Raw genomic sequence first — 20678 nt, 5'->3', positions numbered from 1 at the left:
GGGGTCAGGCACAGCGCTCCGGGGCGCTGGCTTCCGAGACCGGCAGTAGCCCGGGGCCGAGGAGCGCAGAGAACGAGGCAACCCGGCGCCGACGCGGCTGCCATTTCCCCTGGCCTTCGGCGCTGCGGGAGCGAGGGCGGGGAGAGGAGGCGGAGGAGAAGGAGGAGGGAGGGGAGAGGGAGGTGGCCGAGTCGGAGCGCACTGAGGCTCTGAGCTGCCAACACTCACACATCGCCTGCCGCCACAGCCGCACTGCTCCCGGATTCCGGAGAGAGGGAGCGAGTGGAGGCGAAGAAAAGCCAGACGCGGGAGAGGAGGCAGAAGACCACTGGCAGGGGGAAGGAAGTCAGAGAGGAGGGAAACGTAGAGAGAGGGAGAAGGACCCCTCCTCCCCGCGGAGAGACGACTTCCCATGTAGCTAGGGATAGAGTGAGAAGCTGGCGCTCAGGAACAGTGAGAGAAGCTCTCACAAGCAAGTTACTCAATCCCCGGAGAGCGGCGGAAAGAGGGCACAGCAGCAATCACTGATCAGAACCACTATTCCCATACCCTCATCATTTAACCCCCGGGCGGTTCAATGCACTACTCCAAGCTCTTCCTAGTTTCTTCCTCGGGCTAACTTCGGAGGACGTATCGCCGGAGCGGCCCGGAGGAGAGGACAAGGGCCTCGGAAGAAGGAAGGAGAAGTTTTGTGGGGGTTGCGTGCGGAGGAGAAGATGGGCTGGAAACGCCGCTGTTGCTGGGGAGGCGGAGGCGGCGGGGACCTTCTCTGCCGGCTCACCCTGGTGCTGGGGTTCCTGCTGCCCGCCTGCAGGACGCGCCTCTACACCAACCACTGGGCTGTGCGGATAACCGGGGGGCTCCCGGAGGCCAACAGGATAGCGAGCAAATACGGATACGTCAATATAGGACAGGTAACGCTACTCACAACTACTTCCTAGCGGGCACCGGCGCTGCGGCCGGCCGGCGGGCGGACAGGGTCCGCTGCCGCCGCCCTGCGCCGCCGGGGCAGGGACAACGACGAGGGCAAGGGACGGGCGGCCCCGCGGCTGCTGCCCGACCGCGGCCCCGCCGCAGGCCCCGCCGCCGCCGCGGGGCGGTCAGCGGAGCCGCCCCGGCCTCCCACCGAGGGCCGCGGGAGGTGATGCTCGGGGACAGGTATGCCGGAGAGCTTGGGGCCGTGGCCTTCCCCTTCGAAGCCAGGTGTGAAAAGGGGCGCAGGCCAGGGAGCCGTCCGCGGCTCGGGAGGGGGAGAGCATCGCCGGGGGGCGTCCCGCCGCGGCTCTGCGCGCCGCCTCGCTGCCTTGGCGGCGGCTGAACTTCGCGCTCCGCGGCGGGCAGCCTCCTCTGTCGCCTTCCCGAGTTGAAAAGCGCTGGTACAAGACGAGCTCGTCCGGCAGCGAGCGCCGGTCTCCCCGGCAGGCAGGACGTGGCAGCCGCGGCCGCCGGCCCGCCGGGGAGGGCGTCCCGACCCCCGTGTTGGCGGGGCGTGCGGGAGGAGGAGGTGGCAGGGTGTCCCGGAGCGGCTGCCAGGCGTGCCGCTGCCTGCGGCGTTCCGTGGGGAAGGAGAGCGCACTGGTGGGGCCGGGGCCACACCTGGACTTGGCTAGATCCAGATATCACCACGTCAGAAAGTTTTTGGATCCAGTCAGGTTCAGAAATTGCAAGTGAGTAAACACCTGGCTCTCGCTGGATGCCATCACACTGAAAAATGCCCCCCTTTTAGTTAGGGAGAGTTCTCTTTAATGTTCTCTTTAAAATGTCCTAGCATCACTTTTTCTTAAGGAGTTTATAGTCGGTGTTCTAGGCTTTCTTCGCAGTTGTTCTCAAAATACGAGTTGCATATGTGGGGTTTACAAGGTGAGTGCCCAAAAAATAAACAGTCCTGTTGCATGCTTGGGCGCAAACATCCGACTACATTCTTACTAAACAGTAGTTTATTCTACATGAATTGAAAGGTTAGAAATGAGTATTTACAGGTAAAGAAGGCTTCCTTTTATACATGAGGTTTACAAAAACGCAGCTGGTTTACACTCCAGGCTTTTCATGTCAACCAAATCAAAGTAAGACCCGATTATTATTGCTTTAAAATGAGTTGCCACTTACTGCATCATTGAGTCAAAAGTTTAAAGTACAACTCAATGTTCCCACTCACTGCCAGCCTGAATAAGACAGCTGTGTGGTCAATTAAGATAAATAATTTACATGAGAAAAGCTGGAAAATGTCACTGGGGTAGCACAAAACGTGATGTGTAAAGATGCAGTTACTTAGAAAAACTGAGTACCAACTTCTTTCAGGGAGTGCTTAAGCAGACAGGCAGTACTACTTCCAGCTGGAGGCACTAAAATTTGGGAGAAAGGTTGAAGTCAAAATTGAAGTACTACTTCAGAACTACCATTTAGGAACCAAAATTTTTTGCACTGGCTTTCTTTTTAGTCTTTCACGTTTTTTGCTCAAGATGTTTGTTTTTCTATCTGGGCCCTTAAAGTGCCAAAATAAGCAAGTCAGTTGCAGGATGCACCTTTCCCCATTTTTTCTTTTGTCAGGCTGCCTGGTCAGCTCAGAGCCTGCCTTTTTGTGCTTTGCTTATGTAAACCCCATCTCGAATTAAGGAAAGAATGTAGTAAGCCTCTCTTGTTTCTTATGTGTCAATGAAAGTGTCTATATACAACTATGAGATACTAATAATGGATAAATTTCAGATTAGGTATACAAATGAGAATAAGAGAAAATAGAGACTATAAGTAATTAAAAACTGGAAAATACTTTACTAGGTCATGGGTATAAAAAAGTAGACTGTGTGTCTCTGTAAAGATAGGTAAGTGGAGTAAAGTATTAACTTTTGGAGAAAGGGAATCAGAACAGTTTGGACAGATGAGGTGGACTTGTCCATTGCAAGCTTTTTTCATAGATCTGGAAAAGCAGGAAAATATTTGGCACAAAACAGGAAGTGCAAAAAGAAGATAAGAATGGGGCAATAATCTGCTGGTTATTATTGACAGACTATTGCAAGCAATTTAAAAATTTATTTTGTGTGAGCTGTTGAAAGATATTCTCTTATTTGAATATGCTCTGAAAACAGGAGACACCAATAAGCAGAATTTTCTTGCAGAGTTACGAAGTAGGCATAATATTTTTGGTTACATTAAATTTATGAGTTCACCTTTAAAAAGAAAGTGCAAAGAGCTAAATGCAATTCAGATGATCAAAAGAACTAACATATAAATTATCCAGAAAAATAACCTATTCAAAATATTCAAAATAAGTAGTAGGGGAACTGTATAAAAATGAAAGTCAGGTGTTTGCAAACCGGGAGCATTCTAACAATAGTAAATTGCATGATTAGAGCTGAAGGGAACAGTGGCAAAGAGGGGTTCTGAAGGTTTTATTTCCACTGACCTTTCTGTTAATTTTGTGTTTGTGGAAAAATGGCATTGAAAGGTACATTAAATTGATCAGTGGAGACAAGATGGTAGACCCATAAAGGCTCTGAATTGTAGATAATGACCAACATCCCTTCTCCCAGTTTTTGTTATTTACTGCATTCCTTGTAATGGGAGGAATTTAACTGACTGGTTTTTGATGCTTGTGTGATTTGGAGAATATCCAGTTGAGTCTTGAAATACCTCTTAAGTAATTTTCATTGTCATGGCAAACCTGCAAAGGCTTGCTAGATGACTGGACAAGTCAATCAGAAATAGATGGCAGAAGGGGCTATTAAAAGAGGCCCTGAGATGACCTGCTGGTGAGTAGTTGAGAACTCTTTCTTTCACAGCTTCTGGTAAACTTTTGTTGCTCTCAGACTTCTGTGGTCTTCATGTCTTACAATGAAAACCCAAAGCTTTAGCTTCTGTGTTCATTGAAAAGAGGAATTTCACATTAATTTTTAGGGAACACAGAACACCAGTGAGCGAATCCTCTTTAATTCTATGTTTTTCCAGGCTATGTGTTCTGTTTCCTGTTTCCTACAATTTGCTCTGACATACTTCTTGTTTATCTTGTATTTCCTGTATTACCAATGAGAGGCATGTCTTCCGTGTTTCATTGGACTTTAAGATTACACAAACATGTAATATCAGGACTTAAATGCATAGAGTTGACTTCTCTCCCCCTTTTCCAGTGTAGGCTTTTCTGACTTACCCTTGAAGTGCAATTAACAGTTTCTCTAGCAAGAAGAAGGGTTGCATTGTTCTTTTTCGAACGGTTCTTCTAAGACAGTGGTCTGGACTTGCAAGCCCTCTGGGACTGTGATAAGATAGCGTATCATAAAGCAGCCAGGGAGTTGTTCTAAATTCCATGCTGGATGGAGCAATTTGGGGTATAGGGCATCCCCCAGCATTTCTTTGCTGGCTCGTTTTTTATTTTGCAGTGGCCTGACAAAGCAGACCTTACCTTAGAGCAAAGTATCTGTCACTGACATTCAGGAGCATTTCTTTCACTGTTGGCAGCTGTCAAGGGTTAAGCATATCTTCTGTGTAGCATTTTGTACAGTTGGTACATATTGTGACTATTTTCTGTCATCAGATGCCAGGAGTTTCTTGTTCAGGTAGTGGATTTTCCTTAAAGTTCAGGAGTACAGGAGAAACAAACCTTTGTGATACCATGAAGGTGATGGAAGAGATAAAAGATACCTGTGGTTGCAACAAGGGAGAGAAATGCTACAATAGTAAACTTCAGATCCTGCTCTTCCTTTTTTTTTTTTTTTTTTTTTAATCCTTAAGAGCTGAGGATGGGTTAGCACTTTACTGCATCACATCTTTCTTCTTCTAATAGTATTCTTCCAGGAATTTTACTTTTCTGATCTCTTTCAAAATTAAGTAGCCTATTCATTGCCCTTTGCAAGTGACAGACCACCCTATCTCTACAATTTTCTTCCTGCAAGGAGTAGATACTTAGCCAAAAGGCACCTAAGTGTGCTGAGCTTGAGCTGTGCCTCAGGAATCACAGTAAGATAAATACATTTGGTTTTCTAAATAATGTAAAAGCTGATATCACTTGCCAATAGGTGTTTTGTGGTGGGTTTGTTTGTTTGTTTTAATCAGGAGTATTGGTTTAAAGCCAGCAGATCACACAAAGATTTAGTAAATAATATTTCAAACTTGTTCATTTCAACAATTTATTTCAAACCTGACATTCCACTGATGTCACAGAGAAGATGTTGTGTAACAAGGTCAATTGATAGAAAGAATGGGAGGAATGGCTGTTTTTCATTTTCCAAATCTATTCCTGATGGAAGGCAGAAAAAAATTTTGCAAAGTAAGTAGTTCAAATTGCAAGACAAGGAAGCAGTTAAGGAAGAAAGGAACTTGTTCTGAGATAAAAAGCCTAAACTAAGGTTGTTGTCTTCAGCAAAGGAAGGATTTTGCTGCCAAAAGTCTCCACCACTTTACAAGAATGTCTCAAAAAAGCAAGATGGTAGGCCTTTGTGCAAAGAAGTTAAAGTACCTCATAATATAGATGGAAAATAGAAGAAACATACCTCTTAAGAGCCTTTATGCCCACAGCATTGAAACAGAGTATACCTTATTAAAATTTAATACCTGTAATAAGTTTAATGAAGTCCTGAGTACTAAAGGTACAAGTATCAGGACAGTGGTATTAAAGACTTAAAGCCAGGTGTACTCTAAGTTGTATGCATATGCAGATATATAAAGTGGGGTAACACAAATCCACCAAGGAAAAATGAATTTTCTTTTACAGGAGGAAAAAAGTGCATTTAGGGGAAAATATAAGTCCTGAAACAAAATTTTTGCAAGTGCTCATAATGCCAAAAAACCAGTACGCCTGAACATATTGGAGACTACAGAGGGTATACCATAGCTATTTCTTAATATTTAGTGGTAATTTTCTCATCTCTGCAGTTAAAAATGGGAGGGAGGAGGGAGAGAGAACGTATCTTAGTACTAGTAAATATGGCCTTCTCATTAGGAGCTGGATGAAGAGAAGGAATGGCTCCTGGTCATACAGGCAATCTAGTAGCCATTTGTATGTTGTTACAAAATGAGGGAAGATGATAATCTTGTTTAACAGTATACTGATCAAACTACAAATTGCATGGTGATTTTTTTATTCAAAGCCCTTAGGCAACCACAAACTAAATTATATTTTTAAGAATGGCAATTAGTTGCAAGCCTAGTTTACAAATAGCAATGTTTGTGCAAACTGCTTCTCTCAAGCAAAGTGCAGAAGTGGACCAGACTAGGTTAAATGGAAGAAATCTTTAAAACACATTGAGGTAAATCCATAGTACACCTTGCCTCTGGTATGACAGCAGTCATGTCTGGTATGACAACCTCTGACTGACAGTGGCTAAAGCTGTAGAAGTGAAAGGCAAGAGGGAAATCGCTACTGATCAATTTGTGCATTGCAGTGCCTTTAAGGAAAACCAGCTATGCCCACATGTTTCCTGGCAGATATATAACAAGTTTTTGAAGGTCTTCAGTGAGGAAGTTCCACAGTGCCAATGGAGCTAGTGGTTTTTGTGTTTTCTTACACTCTTTGCCCTGGTGAAGTAGAAACTGTAGTAGTCTTTCTGCAGTTCAAAACTTGTGTTTCTTGTTTCTCTATGAATGTAAAGAGTAGCAACATCAGAAAAGTTGTAGCATTTCCCTCTTCCAGACTTCTATGTTTTCCATCCATGTTCAGTGCTTTCCTTTGTTTTACGTAAGTGAGCCTTTCACTGACCAGTCTTGCTGTTTGACTCTGGTCTTTCTAAGAGATCCTCATCTTGAGCAAGGAGCTGCCAGAGCATTAAGCTGAGTACAACATAAGGATTCCTTCAGGTGTCCTCAGGAAAGCACTCCTATTTATGTAACCATCCTGTAGCTATATGACAATCTTGACAGAGTTCCGCCTGTGATCTGCTCTGGTTCACAGATTGATTCTGCCAAATTCCTAGCCCGTTGTTATCCAGTCTGAATTTATTCAGTAGGTTGCTATTTACTAGGTGTAGTACTTTGGTTATGCCTTTGCTGAATGTTGTGCTGCCTTTCTCGACCATATGTTACAGTGCCAGTTTGCTTTGAATTCTGTTCCTGCCCCTCAATATCCTAGCATATAATGTCTGAGTCTCTATGTATCTTGTGTTTAGTAGGTGTCTTTTCTATGCCAGTATTCAGGTCATTAGTTGAATATTGACCAAAACAATTTCAAGAGGAGCTCTGGCAGGTAATTGTTTGCTGCCTTGCTGTAATAATTAGATAAATCAATCTTGCTTATAAAGTTTTGACCTACTGTTCCATAGTTTAATTCCATGTCCTGCTTCAGGAATTTGATACTATTACTCAAGTAGTACTTGAAGATAGATAAAGTTTTTAATTTACAAAGTATCTGCTCAAAATAAACATAAATAATATAATAAAAATCTGAAAAATATTGGATTGGACAGTCATGAATGATGTGTACCTTAAGGTGTTTGTAAGTGGATTTTTGACTCCAGTTTTAAACTAGTCTGAAATTAACCAGTTCTAAAAGTGATGTTTTTTGTTTTTTTTTTCCAATTTACAGACTAAATTTAGTCATGGCCAGTGTTATATATCTGTGATATGTATCCATTATATATCTTGTACTTTAATGGCTCGTCTCTCTCCATGACATTTTTTGGGCCAGCCTTTATTTTGCCTCTGTAGCTTCTGGTTTCCTATTAGAAGATAGACTTCGTACTACTACAGTCATCATAGTTGCTGTGTTTTGATTGACATCTGTTTGTCTTGACCAGAAATGATATCTTGCTTGTATACAACCTCCCCACTTGTTTGTACAGTGCCATAAACAATGCTCATTGTCAGGCAAGACATTTCCAGTGTCATATTTGTGTGTTTTACTGGTGTATTCTGCGGTTCTGTGATTGATCAGTACACCTTTCTCTTCTCCTCCAAATCATCAATTGTAAAATCAGCAAGTGGGGATATACACATCAACCATATCGTGTGGTACTCTTTGTCACCTGCCAAACACAGGAAACAATATGATCAAATGGAATCCTGCTTGCCAAAGATACATACCTTAAGACAGTAAGTGTTTATTTGGCAACATACTGAGCCAAATTCGATTGAAATTTGCAGAATGAAAAACTATTTGGAATGAAACATTGGCAAGTCCAGCAGAGTATGAGAACTACAGAATGAAATCCTGCCAGAACAGCCTGTTATGGACATTCTTGTGGATTGCAAGATGTTGCACAATGGAGGTGAGATTGTAAAAATCATGTTAATCAGGCAAGATGGAATATACACTTCTAAACAAATCAGGAAAGAAAAAATTGTATGCACAGACTCTTCCAAATAGAAGGAACCTGATCCCAACGGGGATAGCATACTTTTTAATAAGGGATAGCTATGAGCAGTGGCTCATCTTTGCTCAAGTTGCATTTTTTTTTTCCTCTTTGTTTTTTTGCTTTTTAGGATGTTTCTGTGCCAGCAGGGAACGGGCATCACTTAGGTTTGTGTTTGGGGCCAGATTGGAGTTAAGAGATGCTGCAAGCAACAGTTAAAACCTGTGCTATGTATTTTATTCAGACTAGAACAAAACCTATGAGTTTTGTGTAAAAGTGCTTAGAAGGTAGTAAAGTGTTACAGAATAGTGCTGTGTGTCTGAAAGTCAAGCCTATGATTGGATAATGTTCTCCTTTTAGAAATATATAGTTTAATCAGTGGTAGCAGGTAGTGATACTGAAATCAGCTTGAAAGTAAACTTTCTAACACAATTTGAAGTATTAGAATGCAGTAATTCTTTATTGCAGTGCTGGACACCTTTAGAGGATTTTTCCTCTAATCCAATGTGTGTCATTAATCTGCACAACAATGTGTTTATTCCATCATGATCATACATATTCATTAAAAAGTACTTCCTAGTTAATACATAAACTTCACTCCTCCTGGAATCAACTTGTAGGCCTCCACCCTTAGTAGAAGTCCTTTAATGGTCAGTGAGTGTTATCTAAAGGGGCCTCTAGTGGTCATATTCACTGAGTGCCCCCAATATTGTAAACCTTGCCTAGAACTCCTCTGAGGGCTTGTGTCATTGTTTCTTTTTCCATAACTTTGCCACAAAACCTACTAGGTTCCTCATTATCATTTTATCCATTTATCCTATATGCCTACTTTTACATTCTTTTATCTAATTTTCTAGTTAGCCTTTAAGCTATATTTTGCAACTTCAAGGGAACTGAAAATTTCCATTCTTTGTGCTGTCTGTCAGTAGTTTCCCCTCTGGATAAACCTAGAAAATGTTTCCTTTTCTTTCCTGGAGCCTTTCTTTGTGAAACATATTTACACAGTAATCTGATGTCTTAGAAACAGACATGGAAAGAAAGCACATGCTGTGTTATACCTTTAAAGTGAATAGTATGACATCTAGGGCATAGACAAGTAGATCCTATAACATTTTTGCTCACCTGAACAGCCCTTATTCCAGCAGACCCAAAAGGATGGAAGGCTGTTCTGTGTCCGATAGAAGATCTGTCTAGATGCCACTATCTAGGAACAGGCAGTGGTTTTAAGTTACTGTCCTGGGTGAGGAAGAACAAAACAAGAATCCAATGCTTCTCCCTAACACTCCTTTCAGCTGTTTTCAGCTAAGGATCCTACCTGAGCTGGATATGGTTTCTGCATACTTAGAAATTCTCAGTGTTTGCTTTCTCCAGATTCTTGTTCAGTCTTTGAAATAAAACTTTTAGCATCCACAATATTCTGTGGCAAGGATTTCTAAAGTTTGCTACTACACTGTGTGAAAATGCACTTCTCTTTTGCTTGTTACTTATTAACATTCTTAGATGGCTGCTGAAAGAGATGGTGAAATATGTTTTTTGCCCACTCTTATGCCATATATGATTTTTTAGACTTTGGATATTTTGCTGTAAATTATGTTGTATCTAGACTGAAGGGTCTTAGATTTCTTTGCTATTCCTCATACAATTTCCATTGTACCATATCTTTGTCCTCTCTTCTTTTCCTGCTTGGAAACTTTTTCAGATCTATATATCCTCTTTGAATAGAGGGGACTAGAGCTACAACGGTTTTAGTGTCACAAAACCTTGCATTATTCTCGTAATTCCACATGCTCTGCTTTATTCTTTGTATTATAACTAATGTCTAATATGTCATTTACTGTAGGGACTTCTCTCAAGCTGAGTTCCCATGGATTAGTCTGCCATAACCTTGAGATTGTCATGTTTTAATGGTACAGTACTGGGCAACTCCAGACTGTTCATTTTGGTGTGATGTTCTGTCGCCCTGAAAACTCAGCGTCTGAGCTTGCTAACATAGTTTTCTAAGGACTTTCCCAGGACAGTAACTGTAAACATAGATATGTGTACATTCTTTCTGTTACACGTCTTGTGATGGGCATCTCTCATGGCCAGTGCAGTGAGAAAGTGTTATCCTGACCATCCAATCCCTGGCCGTGGTCACAAGCCTATAAATCCTGGGAAGAAAAATAAACTCAGCTCTTTCTTTCACCACACCTCGACCTGATCTATTCATCTTCAGCGGTAACAATGTTCGGTTTGTATGCAAATTAATGTACTTTTGTCTGTATTGGATTTCACTTGATATTGTTGTCACACAGTTTTGCAGGGTCCTTCTGCAGTTCATGCACAGTCAGCTGTTGCAGTTTTTATATCAGTCATGGCTGACGTCTACACCTCATGGCTCACTCTTTTTCCCCATGCATATTTTTTATAATGAAATATTGTAGGTTCCAGAAGAGGTTCTGCAATGGAATCCAACAGAACTCCATCTGGAGCCTCCACTAATTGCAAGAAACTAATTGTTACTTAATAAAAAAGTAACTGATTACTCCTAACCTTTGCTTTCAGTTTGTTTTATTTTTTTTTTTTTGTTTTCATTGCTTACTTCTGCAAAGACCTTTTGCAATGGGTTCTTAAATTTATAAAACCTGTTGGTGAAGGACATTGTCAAAAGCCTTTTGGAAGTTCAAACAGTGTATCTATTTACCCATCTCTATCTATATGCTTAGCCTCTTACAGTAATAAATTTGTAAGACAGATTTTTTCCCAGTTTAACTATTTCCAAAGCAGTGGCTTTATACCCAAGTGTCCATTAATTATCTTTTTTCTTCGTTTCTATTATTTTTTCTAGTAATGACTTGTAGCTTCATCACATCTCCCTTTAAAAGTTCACATCACATTTGTCATGCAGCTGTTCTGAAAAGTGAAAACTGTTTTTAGAATGAGATTTTCAATTGCTTTAATGTACTGAGAGTTCTTATTCAGTTATTCCACTCATATTCCTTCAACATTTTGAACTGCAGAATGTCAACTATTGTGTCTCAAGTAACTGATCTTAGCTGAACTGAAGCAAACGAATCAATCAAACACTAAACTTTGAAAAAACCTGATGCTTTTGTGAGCATGCTGCGCTCCAATGAGCCAAGCATAAATTAACAGCTTTAAGCTGGGGAAATTCCCCTACCCCTGTTGGAAATTAGTAGACCCTTTCCCCGCAGGATTGGGCTGCATAGTAAGCAGTTCTCTCATGAGCAACCAAGCCCTATCTTGCACAACTGGTAGTTTTACCAGTGGGATGTAGAGTGAAACTAATGCAGATACCTACAGAGTGATCTTATAACTCACATTAGCTTCTTTCATTTTTAAAGTATTATACTCTATGAAGTATTCAGTAGCAGTTTATATAAGCCTCTTAGTAAGGACATTGGAAATGTTTTTGCATGTACCCCACTTACATCAGTAAGGTTGACAGACTAGATGTATCCTGTCACCACCACACAACATGAGCTCCAGCCCTAGCTAGCATGCCGGTATTAATTGTGATATTCTGTACAATTTTCTTCCTTGCTTCTTTGTAAACAAAATAACTTGCTTTCCATTAATTGAAAGCACAACATTAATAGGATTTTATTCATACCTAATTGAAATAAAAATTAACTCCCAGAGGATACATGTATGACAATATCTGGAATTGCTTTGACACTTCTGACATGTACCCATCACCACATCACTGTTGTTACTCTTTGCTGCCTGTCTGATCAGGCTGAATGTTTGCTTCAGCTTGGAGTAGTTTAAATTTCCATTGTCAGTGAACAACACACCCCTACCCACAATGAATTTTAGGTCAGTGCGTGATGAGGGTGGCCAACTGACAAATCACAAAGCCATCATCTGGGAAACCCGGTAGCTGGCATTAACAGAGGTGTAGAGGTTTGTTTTCTATCAGAGTTCACAATTCTGTGACCCAAAAGTGCCCAGGACTGTGTTGGTATCAATAAATGGTTCTACCACTGCAACAGACTGCTCTTTTGGAAACTTTCTTGTATATAAATGCCTTTCTAATTGTGTGAAATTTGAACAATTTCCATTTCTTGCCTCGCAAATAGAAATATTAATCTGACAGACATAACCGCATGGTTAGCAGTTCTAGTGGTGGTTGAAATTTGTATAGTTTTTCTGATGTTTCTTATCTTGTAGGACTCTGAAACAATATTACAAAATAGAAATGAAAATCCATTTATAAAGAAAAATACATAGTTTTATCCAATGCACTGCTGTCATTCTAAATATCTTTTCCCTTTTTCTGTGTTTTGGTATGTTTAATATCAATGTATTAAACAAATGTGCAGTAGAAACTTTTATTCTTTCTCCAATAAAAACCACTTTCAGGCATTCTCTCAACCCCGAGGTTGTAAGATTCTGCTCTCCAAATGAAAGATCACCAAGGAGTATTCTTTATATATGTGAAATGAATAATGTCTGGGAGCTGTAACTTGTTTATCATTAGTTTTAGTAAATTTAGATGTTTTGTAATGAATTGAGTATTAGATCTCTTTGGCTTTTCTCTGTAGTCTGAAGTAATTTAGAAGTTTAAGTTAGTTCTTAACTTAATGAGATTAACTACACTTAATCTAAAATGTAGGCCTTGCTGGGGTCTAGGTTAAAAAAGGATTAAGTGCTTCTTCCTTAAATTCTTATTGTATTCTTATTGTTACCATTAAAGCCAACAAAAGATTCCGGTGAATCCATTGAAAGCTTAATTGAATCTTCTAGCATGTTGAAAAATGTTACAGCAAGAGAGACCTGTGTATATCTGAATTAATATCCCTTTTTTGTGTCACTTTTTTTGTGTGTTTATTATTGTTGTGATTGCCAATAGCAACTTTATGTAGAATATTGCAAGACTGTGCTAGACATTCTATGCTAGAATAGAGTCCCTTGGTGCGCTGTAATACTTCTCAACTCCTCACTAAATGTTAGTTATGATTATGTAGCTGTTTTATTTCTCACTGTGATTGAATGCTACATGATGCAAATACTTTTTTGGTCTCATTTGCTCACTTGCTTGCTTTTTCTTTTAGTGTATCTTTAGATGCTGTCAAAGAGAATTTTTTTGCTTTCATACTGTTAAACTGTTACATGAACAGGTGTTGCTCTAGTTGTCTTATCAAAGTCAATGGGGTTACATATTGAGACATAAATAAAGAATACTGACGAACCTGGCTTTTACACAAAAAAAGTATGAACTTTTGTACAGCTCTAGCATTAACCAAGTAAAATAGATGACTATGTCAGTAACCTGGGGTTCTGGACCAGTTGCATGCTTCTCTGTATTTGGTAAAGCATATTGTACAGAGTGGAAGATAGCAGAATTCACTAGAGTACAAAGTTGAGGAAGTATGATCTAGGTTAACTAAGAGGGTTATATATGTATAAGAGGGTTGCATTTAGTGCCTACACACCTCACATAGATGAACTTAACTCAGTCTTAGGTATTCCCATGAGTCACTTCTTTATAACTCTTTGGTAAATTATATCGGTAATAGAAGAGGAAATTGCTTAAATCAAGTCTCATGAGAAAGTCAGTTAAATGAAAACATTGTACTTCCTATGACCAGTAAGAGCTGAATTCAGATTTGTAAGACAAAGTACAGCATGAAAAGGTTTATTGCTGGCAATATAAATGTTCCCTGTAAACAGTATGACTAGTGTAAGTCACCACATTAGTCATTTTGAATGGTATAAATTCCCTTGCTATTAATGTGCTTAGGAGTTTTATGTAGATGTTTAAATAACTGGATGCAGATATAACAATATTTCTACTGTTGTAGAAGAACTGCCTGGTTCTTAAATCTTTTACTCATACAAGTAACCCCATTAGATTTGACTGCTCTTGATTTATGCCTCTGAAATTCGGTAGTTTCAACAGTTATTTCTGACTTGCAGTTTTGTAAGTGAGAAGGTGCTTGATCCCATGGGACTGGGTAGATGTTTACAAGTTTCAGGACAGACATGATGCTTATTAAATATTTCAGAACCAAGATTTAAAGTGAAATGAATATGTGCAATTTGTTGTGACACTTTCCTTGCAGTAGTTCGTTAAAAAATAAAACCTCTTAACTAACCTTTGTACTGTTTGCATGAATGAAGTAGCCTGGTCAGAATTTTGTCAAGCCTCCTTTTTATACGTTATTATAATTACATATATGACAGCACAGGTGAAGAAACATTACAAAGAAACAATAGTCTTTAGAGCCTGGAGTAGCTAATAATGTACGGTATATGGCAGTTCTGTTTGCTCCTTCAACATTCATGACAATGCATGAGTGTGCATCCTCACTTTGCATTTGTTTTGTGATATAACATGAACTAGGATTAGAAGTCAATAATATAGAGCCAAAGCTCTATATTCCATTGACACAGTATATAGTTTTGACATTTTAAATTACAGATTATTGAGTTAGTAAAGGGGGAAAAAAAAAAGATTTGAGAAAGCAGTGGCAATTTAGTTGACTTCTCAAAATTAAAGGTTTAGGGTGTTTGTGTCCTTTTTGATGGCTTCATGAAAAGGATAACTGTGGTACTGAAACAAACATTGCCATATTGCCTAACAGCTTCTTTGCAGATAAAAAATATGTTATGGCTTGAGCTTGCAAATGCATGATGACTGCATTGAAGTCACTTTAAATACTTCATAGGTTACTTTTGTTTATTCAGCATAATATAAATACGCTTTGTTGTGCTCATTTTTACTTGCAGAAACAAGGTGGTGACTCACTCACTGGGCTTCATAAAAAGTGGCATAAATTACCAGTTTATGTTATGCTGGTTTTTGTATTGAAAATAAATTATAGAAAAGATGAATGAAAATGAAGGAAGTAACTGATTTTCTTCTGAGCATTTTCATGAAAAATGTAATGTTGCCCTGGAACTGCAAGCCCATGGTCAGGTTTGCTGCGTAACATCACATTACTTTGACAGGAACATGAGCTTTCCAGTTGCTGCAGTGCTCACAAGGCAAAGCTCACAGTTGCAGTTATTAATGACTGTAATTACTGTACTTGAATTTTAACATTTCACATGACAAATGTGGAAATGGCTTTCTTCACTATCTCTCCCCAAATATTTTAGGCTAATAAATCTGTTGGAGTCTACACTTCATATAAACCCCTCTACCACTGCCTGTCCAATAATTAAGGACCCGTGTTCATTAATTTTTAGGTATGTTTTTGAACATTGTTCTAATAGTCACAACGTATTTATCAGTCCTAGAGAAGAGGTGGATGAAACCCTTACCAGCCTTCAAAGAAAATTTTCAAGTACTATAGTGGCATTTTTTTCAATGTAATGCTTGAACAATCAACACAGTGTCCAGATATCTTCAGCTTCTCACTTTTTATTCATTCTTAACATCACTGAGGGCATATTTGTGTGCCCTCAACTATAGGGAAGTGGTACCACATAGCAAGTGTTCAAAGGATGCTGCTAATACACAGCACAGCTCAGGTGTTTTCCTCCCAGAAAAGGATTGATGCATGTTCTTCTCAGAGCTGAAGCTGCAACAGAGAAGGGTAAGGGTCAAGCTCAAGCCCTGATTCTGTCATAACTTTTGCAAGGAATATGTATTTACTGTGGTCTCCTGTTACCTGTGGCATGTAAGGCTTCACTGCTCATCCATATAGGACTCAAACATAATTTTCACATGGTCTTTATTCAGGCAGCTTTTCCTTGGCTTTATTTACCTGATGGGTGTATTCGGGATTTCTCTTTTTATAATTTGGCTTCAGTATTCCTTTTTTACCTGCACTTTTAGAAGTAGCACCATTTTCAATTAAATATGATCAAGGTATATATTTATTTTAAAAATAATCAGTTAACCTCTCCCACTTTTCAGAATTCAATAAGGCAGAGAGTTCATAATTTTTGTAACAGGATTTGCACAAACATATAATCTAAAAAAACATGACACAGTCCTATTTGGAAGGATTGTTCCTCCTGTACAGTAGTGTAGATTCAGTTAATAAATCTTCGTATGATCCAGCATATGTTTGCCTTAAGGCTGTGATGCAATTTGAATTTATTCTTTCTAACACCTAAATTAATCTTACCTGCTGATTTGTACTAAAACTTGTGATAGAAACTTATTAGGTTTTTGTAATGATGTAAAACACTTTATATTGCTATTTGGTTGCTATAGGTTTTTTGTCTTTATTTTTCAAAGTAATTCCATGTGTTAAATATGGTTACCAAGAGAGTGCTGAAGTAATGCAATTTCAAAAAGTAGAATTTAATTTGACAACATTTGTTTTAAAATACTACTGTACAAAGTAACCTTTATGCAGAAAGTGTGATGTAGGAAGCTTTTTCCAATTCACCTCAACTTTTAAGTTATGGATCAGTTAGGAGTCTCAGAGGAAACATAATTCGGTTTATGTTGCTAAATGTATTTCATAATATATTTTCAGTGAATCATTTCTCTATATAGAAAAGTAGAACTTTGATTTTAAAAAATAGCTTAGAATTAATCTAACTATGAATTTGGAATTCCACATTTAATCCACATTTCAGTTTTAATTAAATTATATTTTATAATTTAGACTATAATTATGCCTAAGTTATATTCTGTAATGCAGTAGAAAGCCTCAGAAAGTAAAACTGTGAGAAAAACTACTTTTATAGAGGTAATCCAAAATCAAATGTACCAACTGTCTTGGCTTGAGACAACTTAAAGATGTAGGCACTTTGAAATCAGTAACATCCCCCCTTTTGGTTTGAACCAGTAAGGAATGAGATATGAGTAGATACAAGTGAAAAAATGGTACCAAAAGTTTAGTAACAGAATGCCAACAGGCAAGGGAAAAAGAAAAGTAAGTAACTGCTAGATAGCAAACTGCTAAATCTCACAACCCCCAGGGAACAAAGAGAGGCCCCAATGCTGGAAATGCCCTTTCACAAGACACTGCCAGATAGAGGCGGCCACATGGCTGGGGGACAAGGGGAAGATAATGTCACACCTTCCCTTCCAAGGTGGCACCCTCCAGACAGCTCTGTCTTTCTCTCTGGTGAGAGAAGCCGACAGACTTGAACTGACTTCACCAGGAGGCATCCACAGAACTTGACCAAAGGCAGCTTAAAACCACCAAATTCAGCCTCTCTGAGATGCGTGAAACCCCCAAAATTAAAAGAGAATCCGAAAAGGGAAGACAAACCTTTTGCCTGAGCAAAGGCCAAACAGTTCAGGAAGCAAATACCACACGGCAAAGAACTGGAAGCTGCCCATGAGAGAGGATTTTAAAAATGCCCATGACAGCATTCCCAGACACACACAGAGCATACCTGCCTGTAGATCTTGCAGTAACAATTTTTGGGCACAGATAGATATCGAATACAATAGCATAACTGTATAAAAATCTCAGCTTTGGTACTGAATTAGAATATTAAAAATTAGAACTGGCCTCAGAATATCAATGTGTTTTAATCCTACTAACAAAAGCATATGAAAATTAAAAGGCTGGAGTTTATTTTTCAGTTGAAAGAATTAATGTATTACTTTATTTTTAAAACAAAATACAGCAGCATGTAAGCAACACCAGTGACAATATCTTAAAGAACATAAGGCTGAGCTGCTTTATTTTAATGGCTGTTACTAATTTTTGGCAGTTTTATTTAAAAAGCCAAACTAGCTCAAGGCAAGTGCCCAGACAAAATTTCTCCATTCAAATAACTGAAACAAAACTGAAAACTACAGAAGAAGGCTAGAATGCTGCATTTTAATTCAGTAAGGTGGTATGCTTTCCTCTCTATTTAAAGTGAACAATAAAGAATCCCAGTGGTTAAATAGAAAAGTGTTGTGTTCCCACCATGTTGAAGAGATGCAGCATGATTTACTTCTATGGAATTGCAATGTTTCTGCTGAAACAGCCATGTGGTTTTTTTTACCCCACTCTCTGTTTTGCAGTTTTCTTTATTTTTCATGTGCAGGTGGTTCAGAAGGGAATCTTAAGTTTTCCAGCTGAGCTGTCCTGTCCTGTAGACTGAACATTCAATAAACTGGGCAAGAACTCCTGGTTACAGTATAGGCTTTTTTCCATCTAGGAGACTCAAAAAATTCTTCAGAAAGAACAGGTATATTGAAGCCAAACTAATTCAGAGTGTCACTATTCAGGAGCAGCAACACTTCGCAGACATCATTTCCACTCGAAACAAACCTGAGAAGGAAATATAGGAGAAACAGATATGAACTGGCAGATATGTTCCTACCATGAGAACAAGGTTCTTATCTCTAAGAATAAATATCAGAGATATCTCCACAATATGGGCAGTTGTATATGGATGCTAACTGTGAAACAGGGAGCAAGGTGCCTGTGGAAATTGCAGGCCACATAACTTTCTCAGTCTTGCCTGAGAAAGTGGCCTGGGAAATCATGGGGAGGAATTAAAACAATCCTCAGAGATAGAGAATAGCCTTGCAGGTGCTGTTTGTCTGTTCCTTGTTTTCTTGCAAGAGAAGGTCGAGGGGTGGTGTACCCCACCGACCAATGATGGTGATGTGTTAGTTTACTAACCAATAAGAATTTTCTTCTCTGTACTTTTCACGTATCGGTCTATAAAAAAGACCTGAGGTAATAAACTGAAAGAAATTCTCCTGTTCGACTCCCAAGAGAGTCTGTGTCGTTCTTTCGCCGTTCCCAATAGAGTGACAGTTGAATTTCTATTAGTTAAACAATAAAAAAACCTTTTGACTTTGTGTTAAGTCTGGGAGAGGCAGAGCCGTCATCTCAGGCTGCAGCTCAGATGTCTGAGAAGCTCTGCAGCTGTCCTTATGGTGACTGGTGCTCCAGCCTCAGTATGCTGGAGGTCTGTCATTGCTGACCCAACAGTGGGGTTTTGGAGAAGAGAGCTGGAGGCTGAGAAAGTGTGGTCACTACTGTAGTATTTTATGGTGAAAAAATCTCATCCCAGTCTCCCAGAAAATGCCACTACACAGTTTTGTTTCTTGCAATACAGGTTTAGGTCCCAGGTCTGGAATGAACATGACCTTTCCAGATATTAGTGCTTTTTTAAATAAGTGAACAGCTAACAGCCTCTGTAGAGCTTTCTTGACCCTAAATGCTGAACCAGAACCCTAGTTTTAAGATGTGTAACATTTGCTTATCTGGAGTGACTCAAGAAGGAAAGGGAATGGCTGTTTTCTGTAGTATCTTTGAACTGGTTTACCTGCAGACAACAATGAGCCAGCTGGGGTCAAAATTAAGGACTATGGGCTTACCTTGTGAGATTTCAGATTTACATTTGCATCTGGTCTTGTTAAACCTTGTAAGATTCCTATGGGCTCACTTTTCAAGCTTGTCTTGGTCCCTCTTAATGGTATCCCATTTGTCTGCTGTGTCAGCTGCACCGCTCAGCTTGGTGTCTTTCAGGTCATTCTGTGATTCTGTGTATGCTGGTTTTAACAACCAACAGGGAGCTAAATTCCAAATAAGCCACTCTCTTTCTCCCACTCCTTCTGATAATGAAGGGACAATAAGGAGAGATTATGTGATGAAAATAACAATTTACTAAAATCACAATAACCACAGCAATGTCAATAGTAAAAAGCACACAAAAAGAAAGTGCCTTAACCACAAAAGAACATTCACCATGAAGTACAAGGAAAAAAGCTTCTCAAAGATAGCACCAGATGTGATCTCCAAACAAAGGCAATATGGTGAGGAGAGCCTCCACAGCATAGTGTTCTCCCCCACCCTCCCACCCACCCCAAAAATAGTAGAAAGAAGGGACAAAATAAAACCTGGAAGCTAGTTCATCTGAAAAAAGGAATTGTGCAGCTGCTGGCTAAGCTCAGTCCTCTGCACTTGCTTGAACTGCCACCTCCAATACTGCTGCTTGGAGCTGTCCACTTCAAGATCTCAACTCCCATAGTAGCACTCCAGAGGAAAAAATGGGAGGAGGGAAAAAAATTGGTGGGCAGCAGAAGGGACCAAGTCCACCAGGGTTTAAGCAGACAGTTCAGTTTGCTTTTGTGACCAAGACAAGAGTTGTGCATTCCCAGCTTCTGGCCCTGGTTTTTCCTGCCAAAGCAATGCCCCCCAGTGATGTTGTGGGTGATATTGAATAAACAATGCAAAAAACTCCACCCCCTTTTCTCTTTAACTAGACACTATGAAAATGTGTAAAATGATGCCACATTATACGCATACAGAAATGATATTTCAGAGACAAATGAAAATGCTTCAACCTGAAAAAATGTAGAAGTTTGAAATAGAGTTGAAATGATTTTGTTAAAATAAGATGATAATAGTAAACTTTATTAAGTTTCTTCATATCTCTGTTTTTGATATTTTCTTCTGTCAAGGACTTTAAAACTTCGGAATTTTTTTGCAGTTCTGAAAAATGGGAAGGGTCATACCTTCACCTCCATGTGAAATA

The 20678-nt window shown here is 39.5% G+C and overlaps 1 protein-coding gene across 2 annotated transcripts in view; it reads left to right on the top strand.

The window, feature by feature from the left end:
- The first annotated feature begins 221 nt into the window (after positions 1-221).
- The window catches only part of PCSK5 (proprotein convertase subtilisin/kexin type 5), a 228590-nt gene continuing 208133 nt past the window's right edge, over positions 222-20678 (top strand). For both annotated transcript variants that reach the window (XM_088054567.1, XM_014259099.2), the window contains exon 1: positions 222-914. In XM_088054567.1, the coding sequence (XP_087910693.1) occupies positions 717-914 (198 nt within the window). In that variant the 5' untranslated portion in view covers positions 222-716. The remainder of the gene's footprint in view (positions 915-20678) is intronic.

This window comes from Pseudopodoces humilis, chromosome 4 (genome assembly GCF_049639895.1).
Source record: "Pseudopodoces humilis isolate 2021_Gansu_Grassland_sample_001 chromosome 4, ASM4963989v1, whole genome shotgun sequence".
NCBI classification, from domain to species: Eukaryota; Metazoa; Chordata; class Aves; order Passeriformes; family Paridae; genus Pseudopodoces; species Pseudopodoces humilis.
The sequence above is the reverse complement of the archived record's forward strand: the minus strand, read 5'-3'. Positions and strand labels throughout refer to the sequence as shown.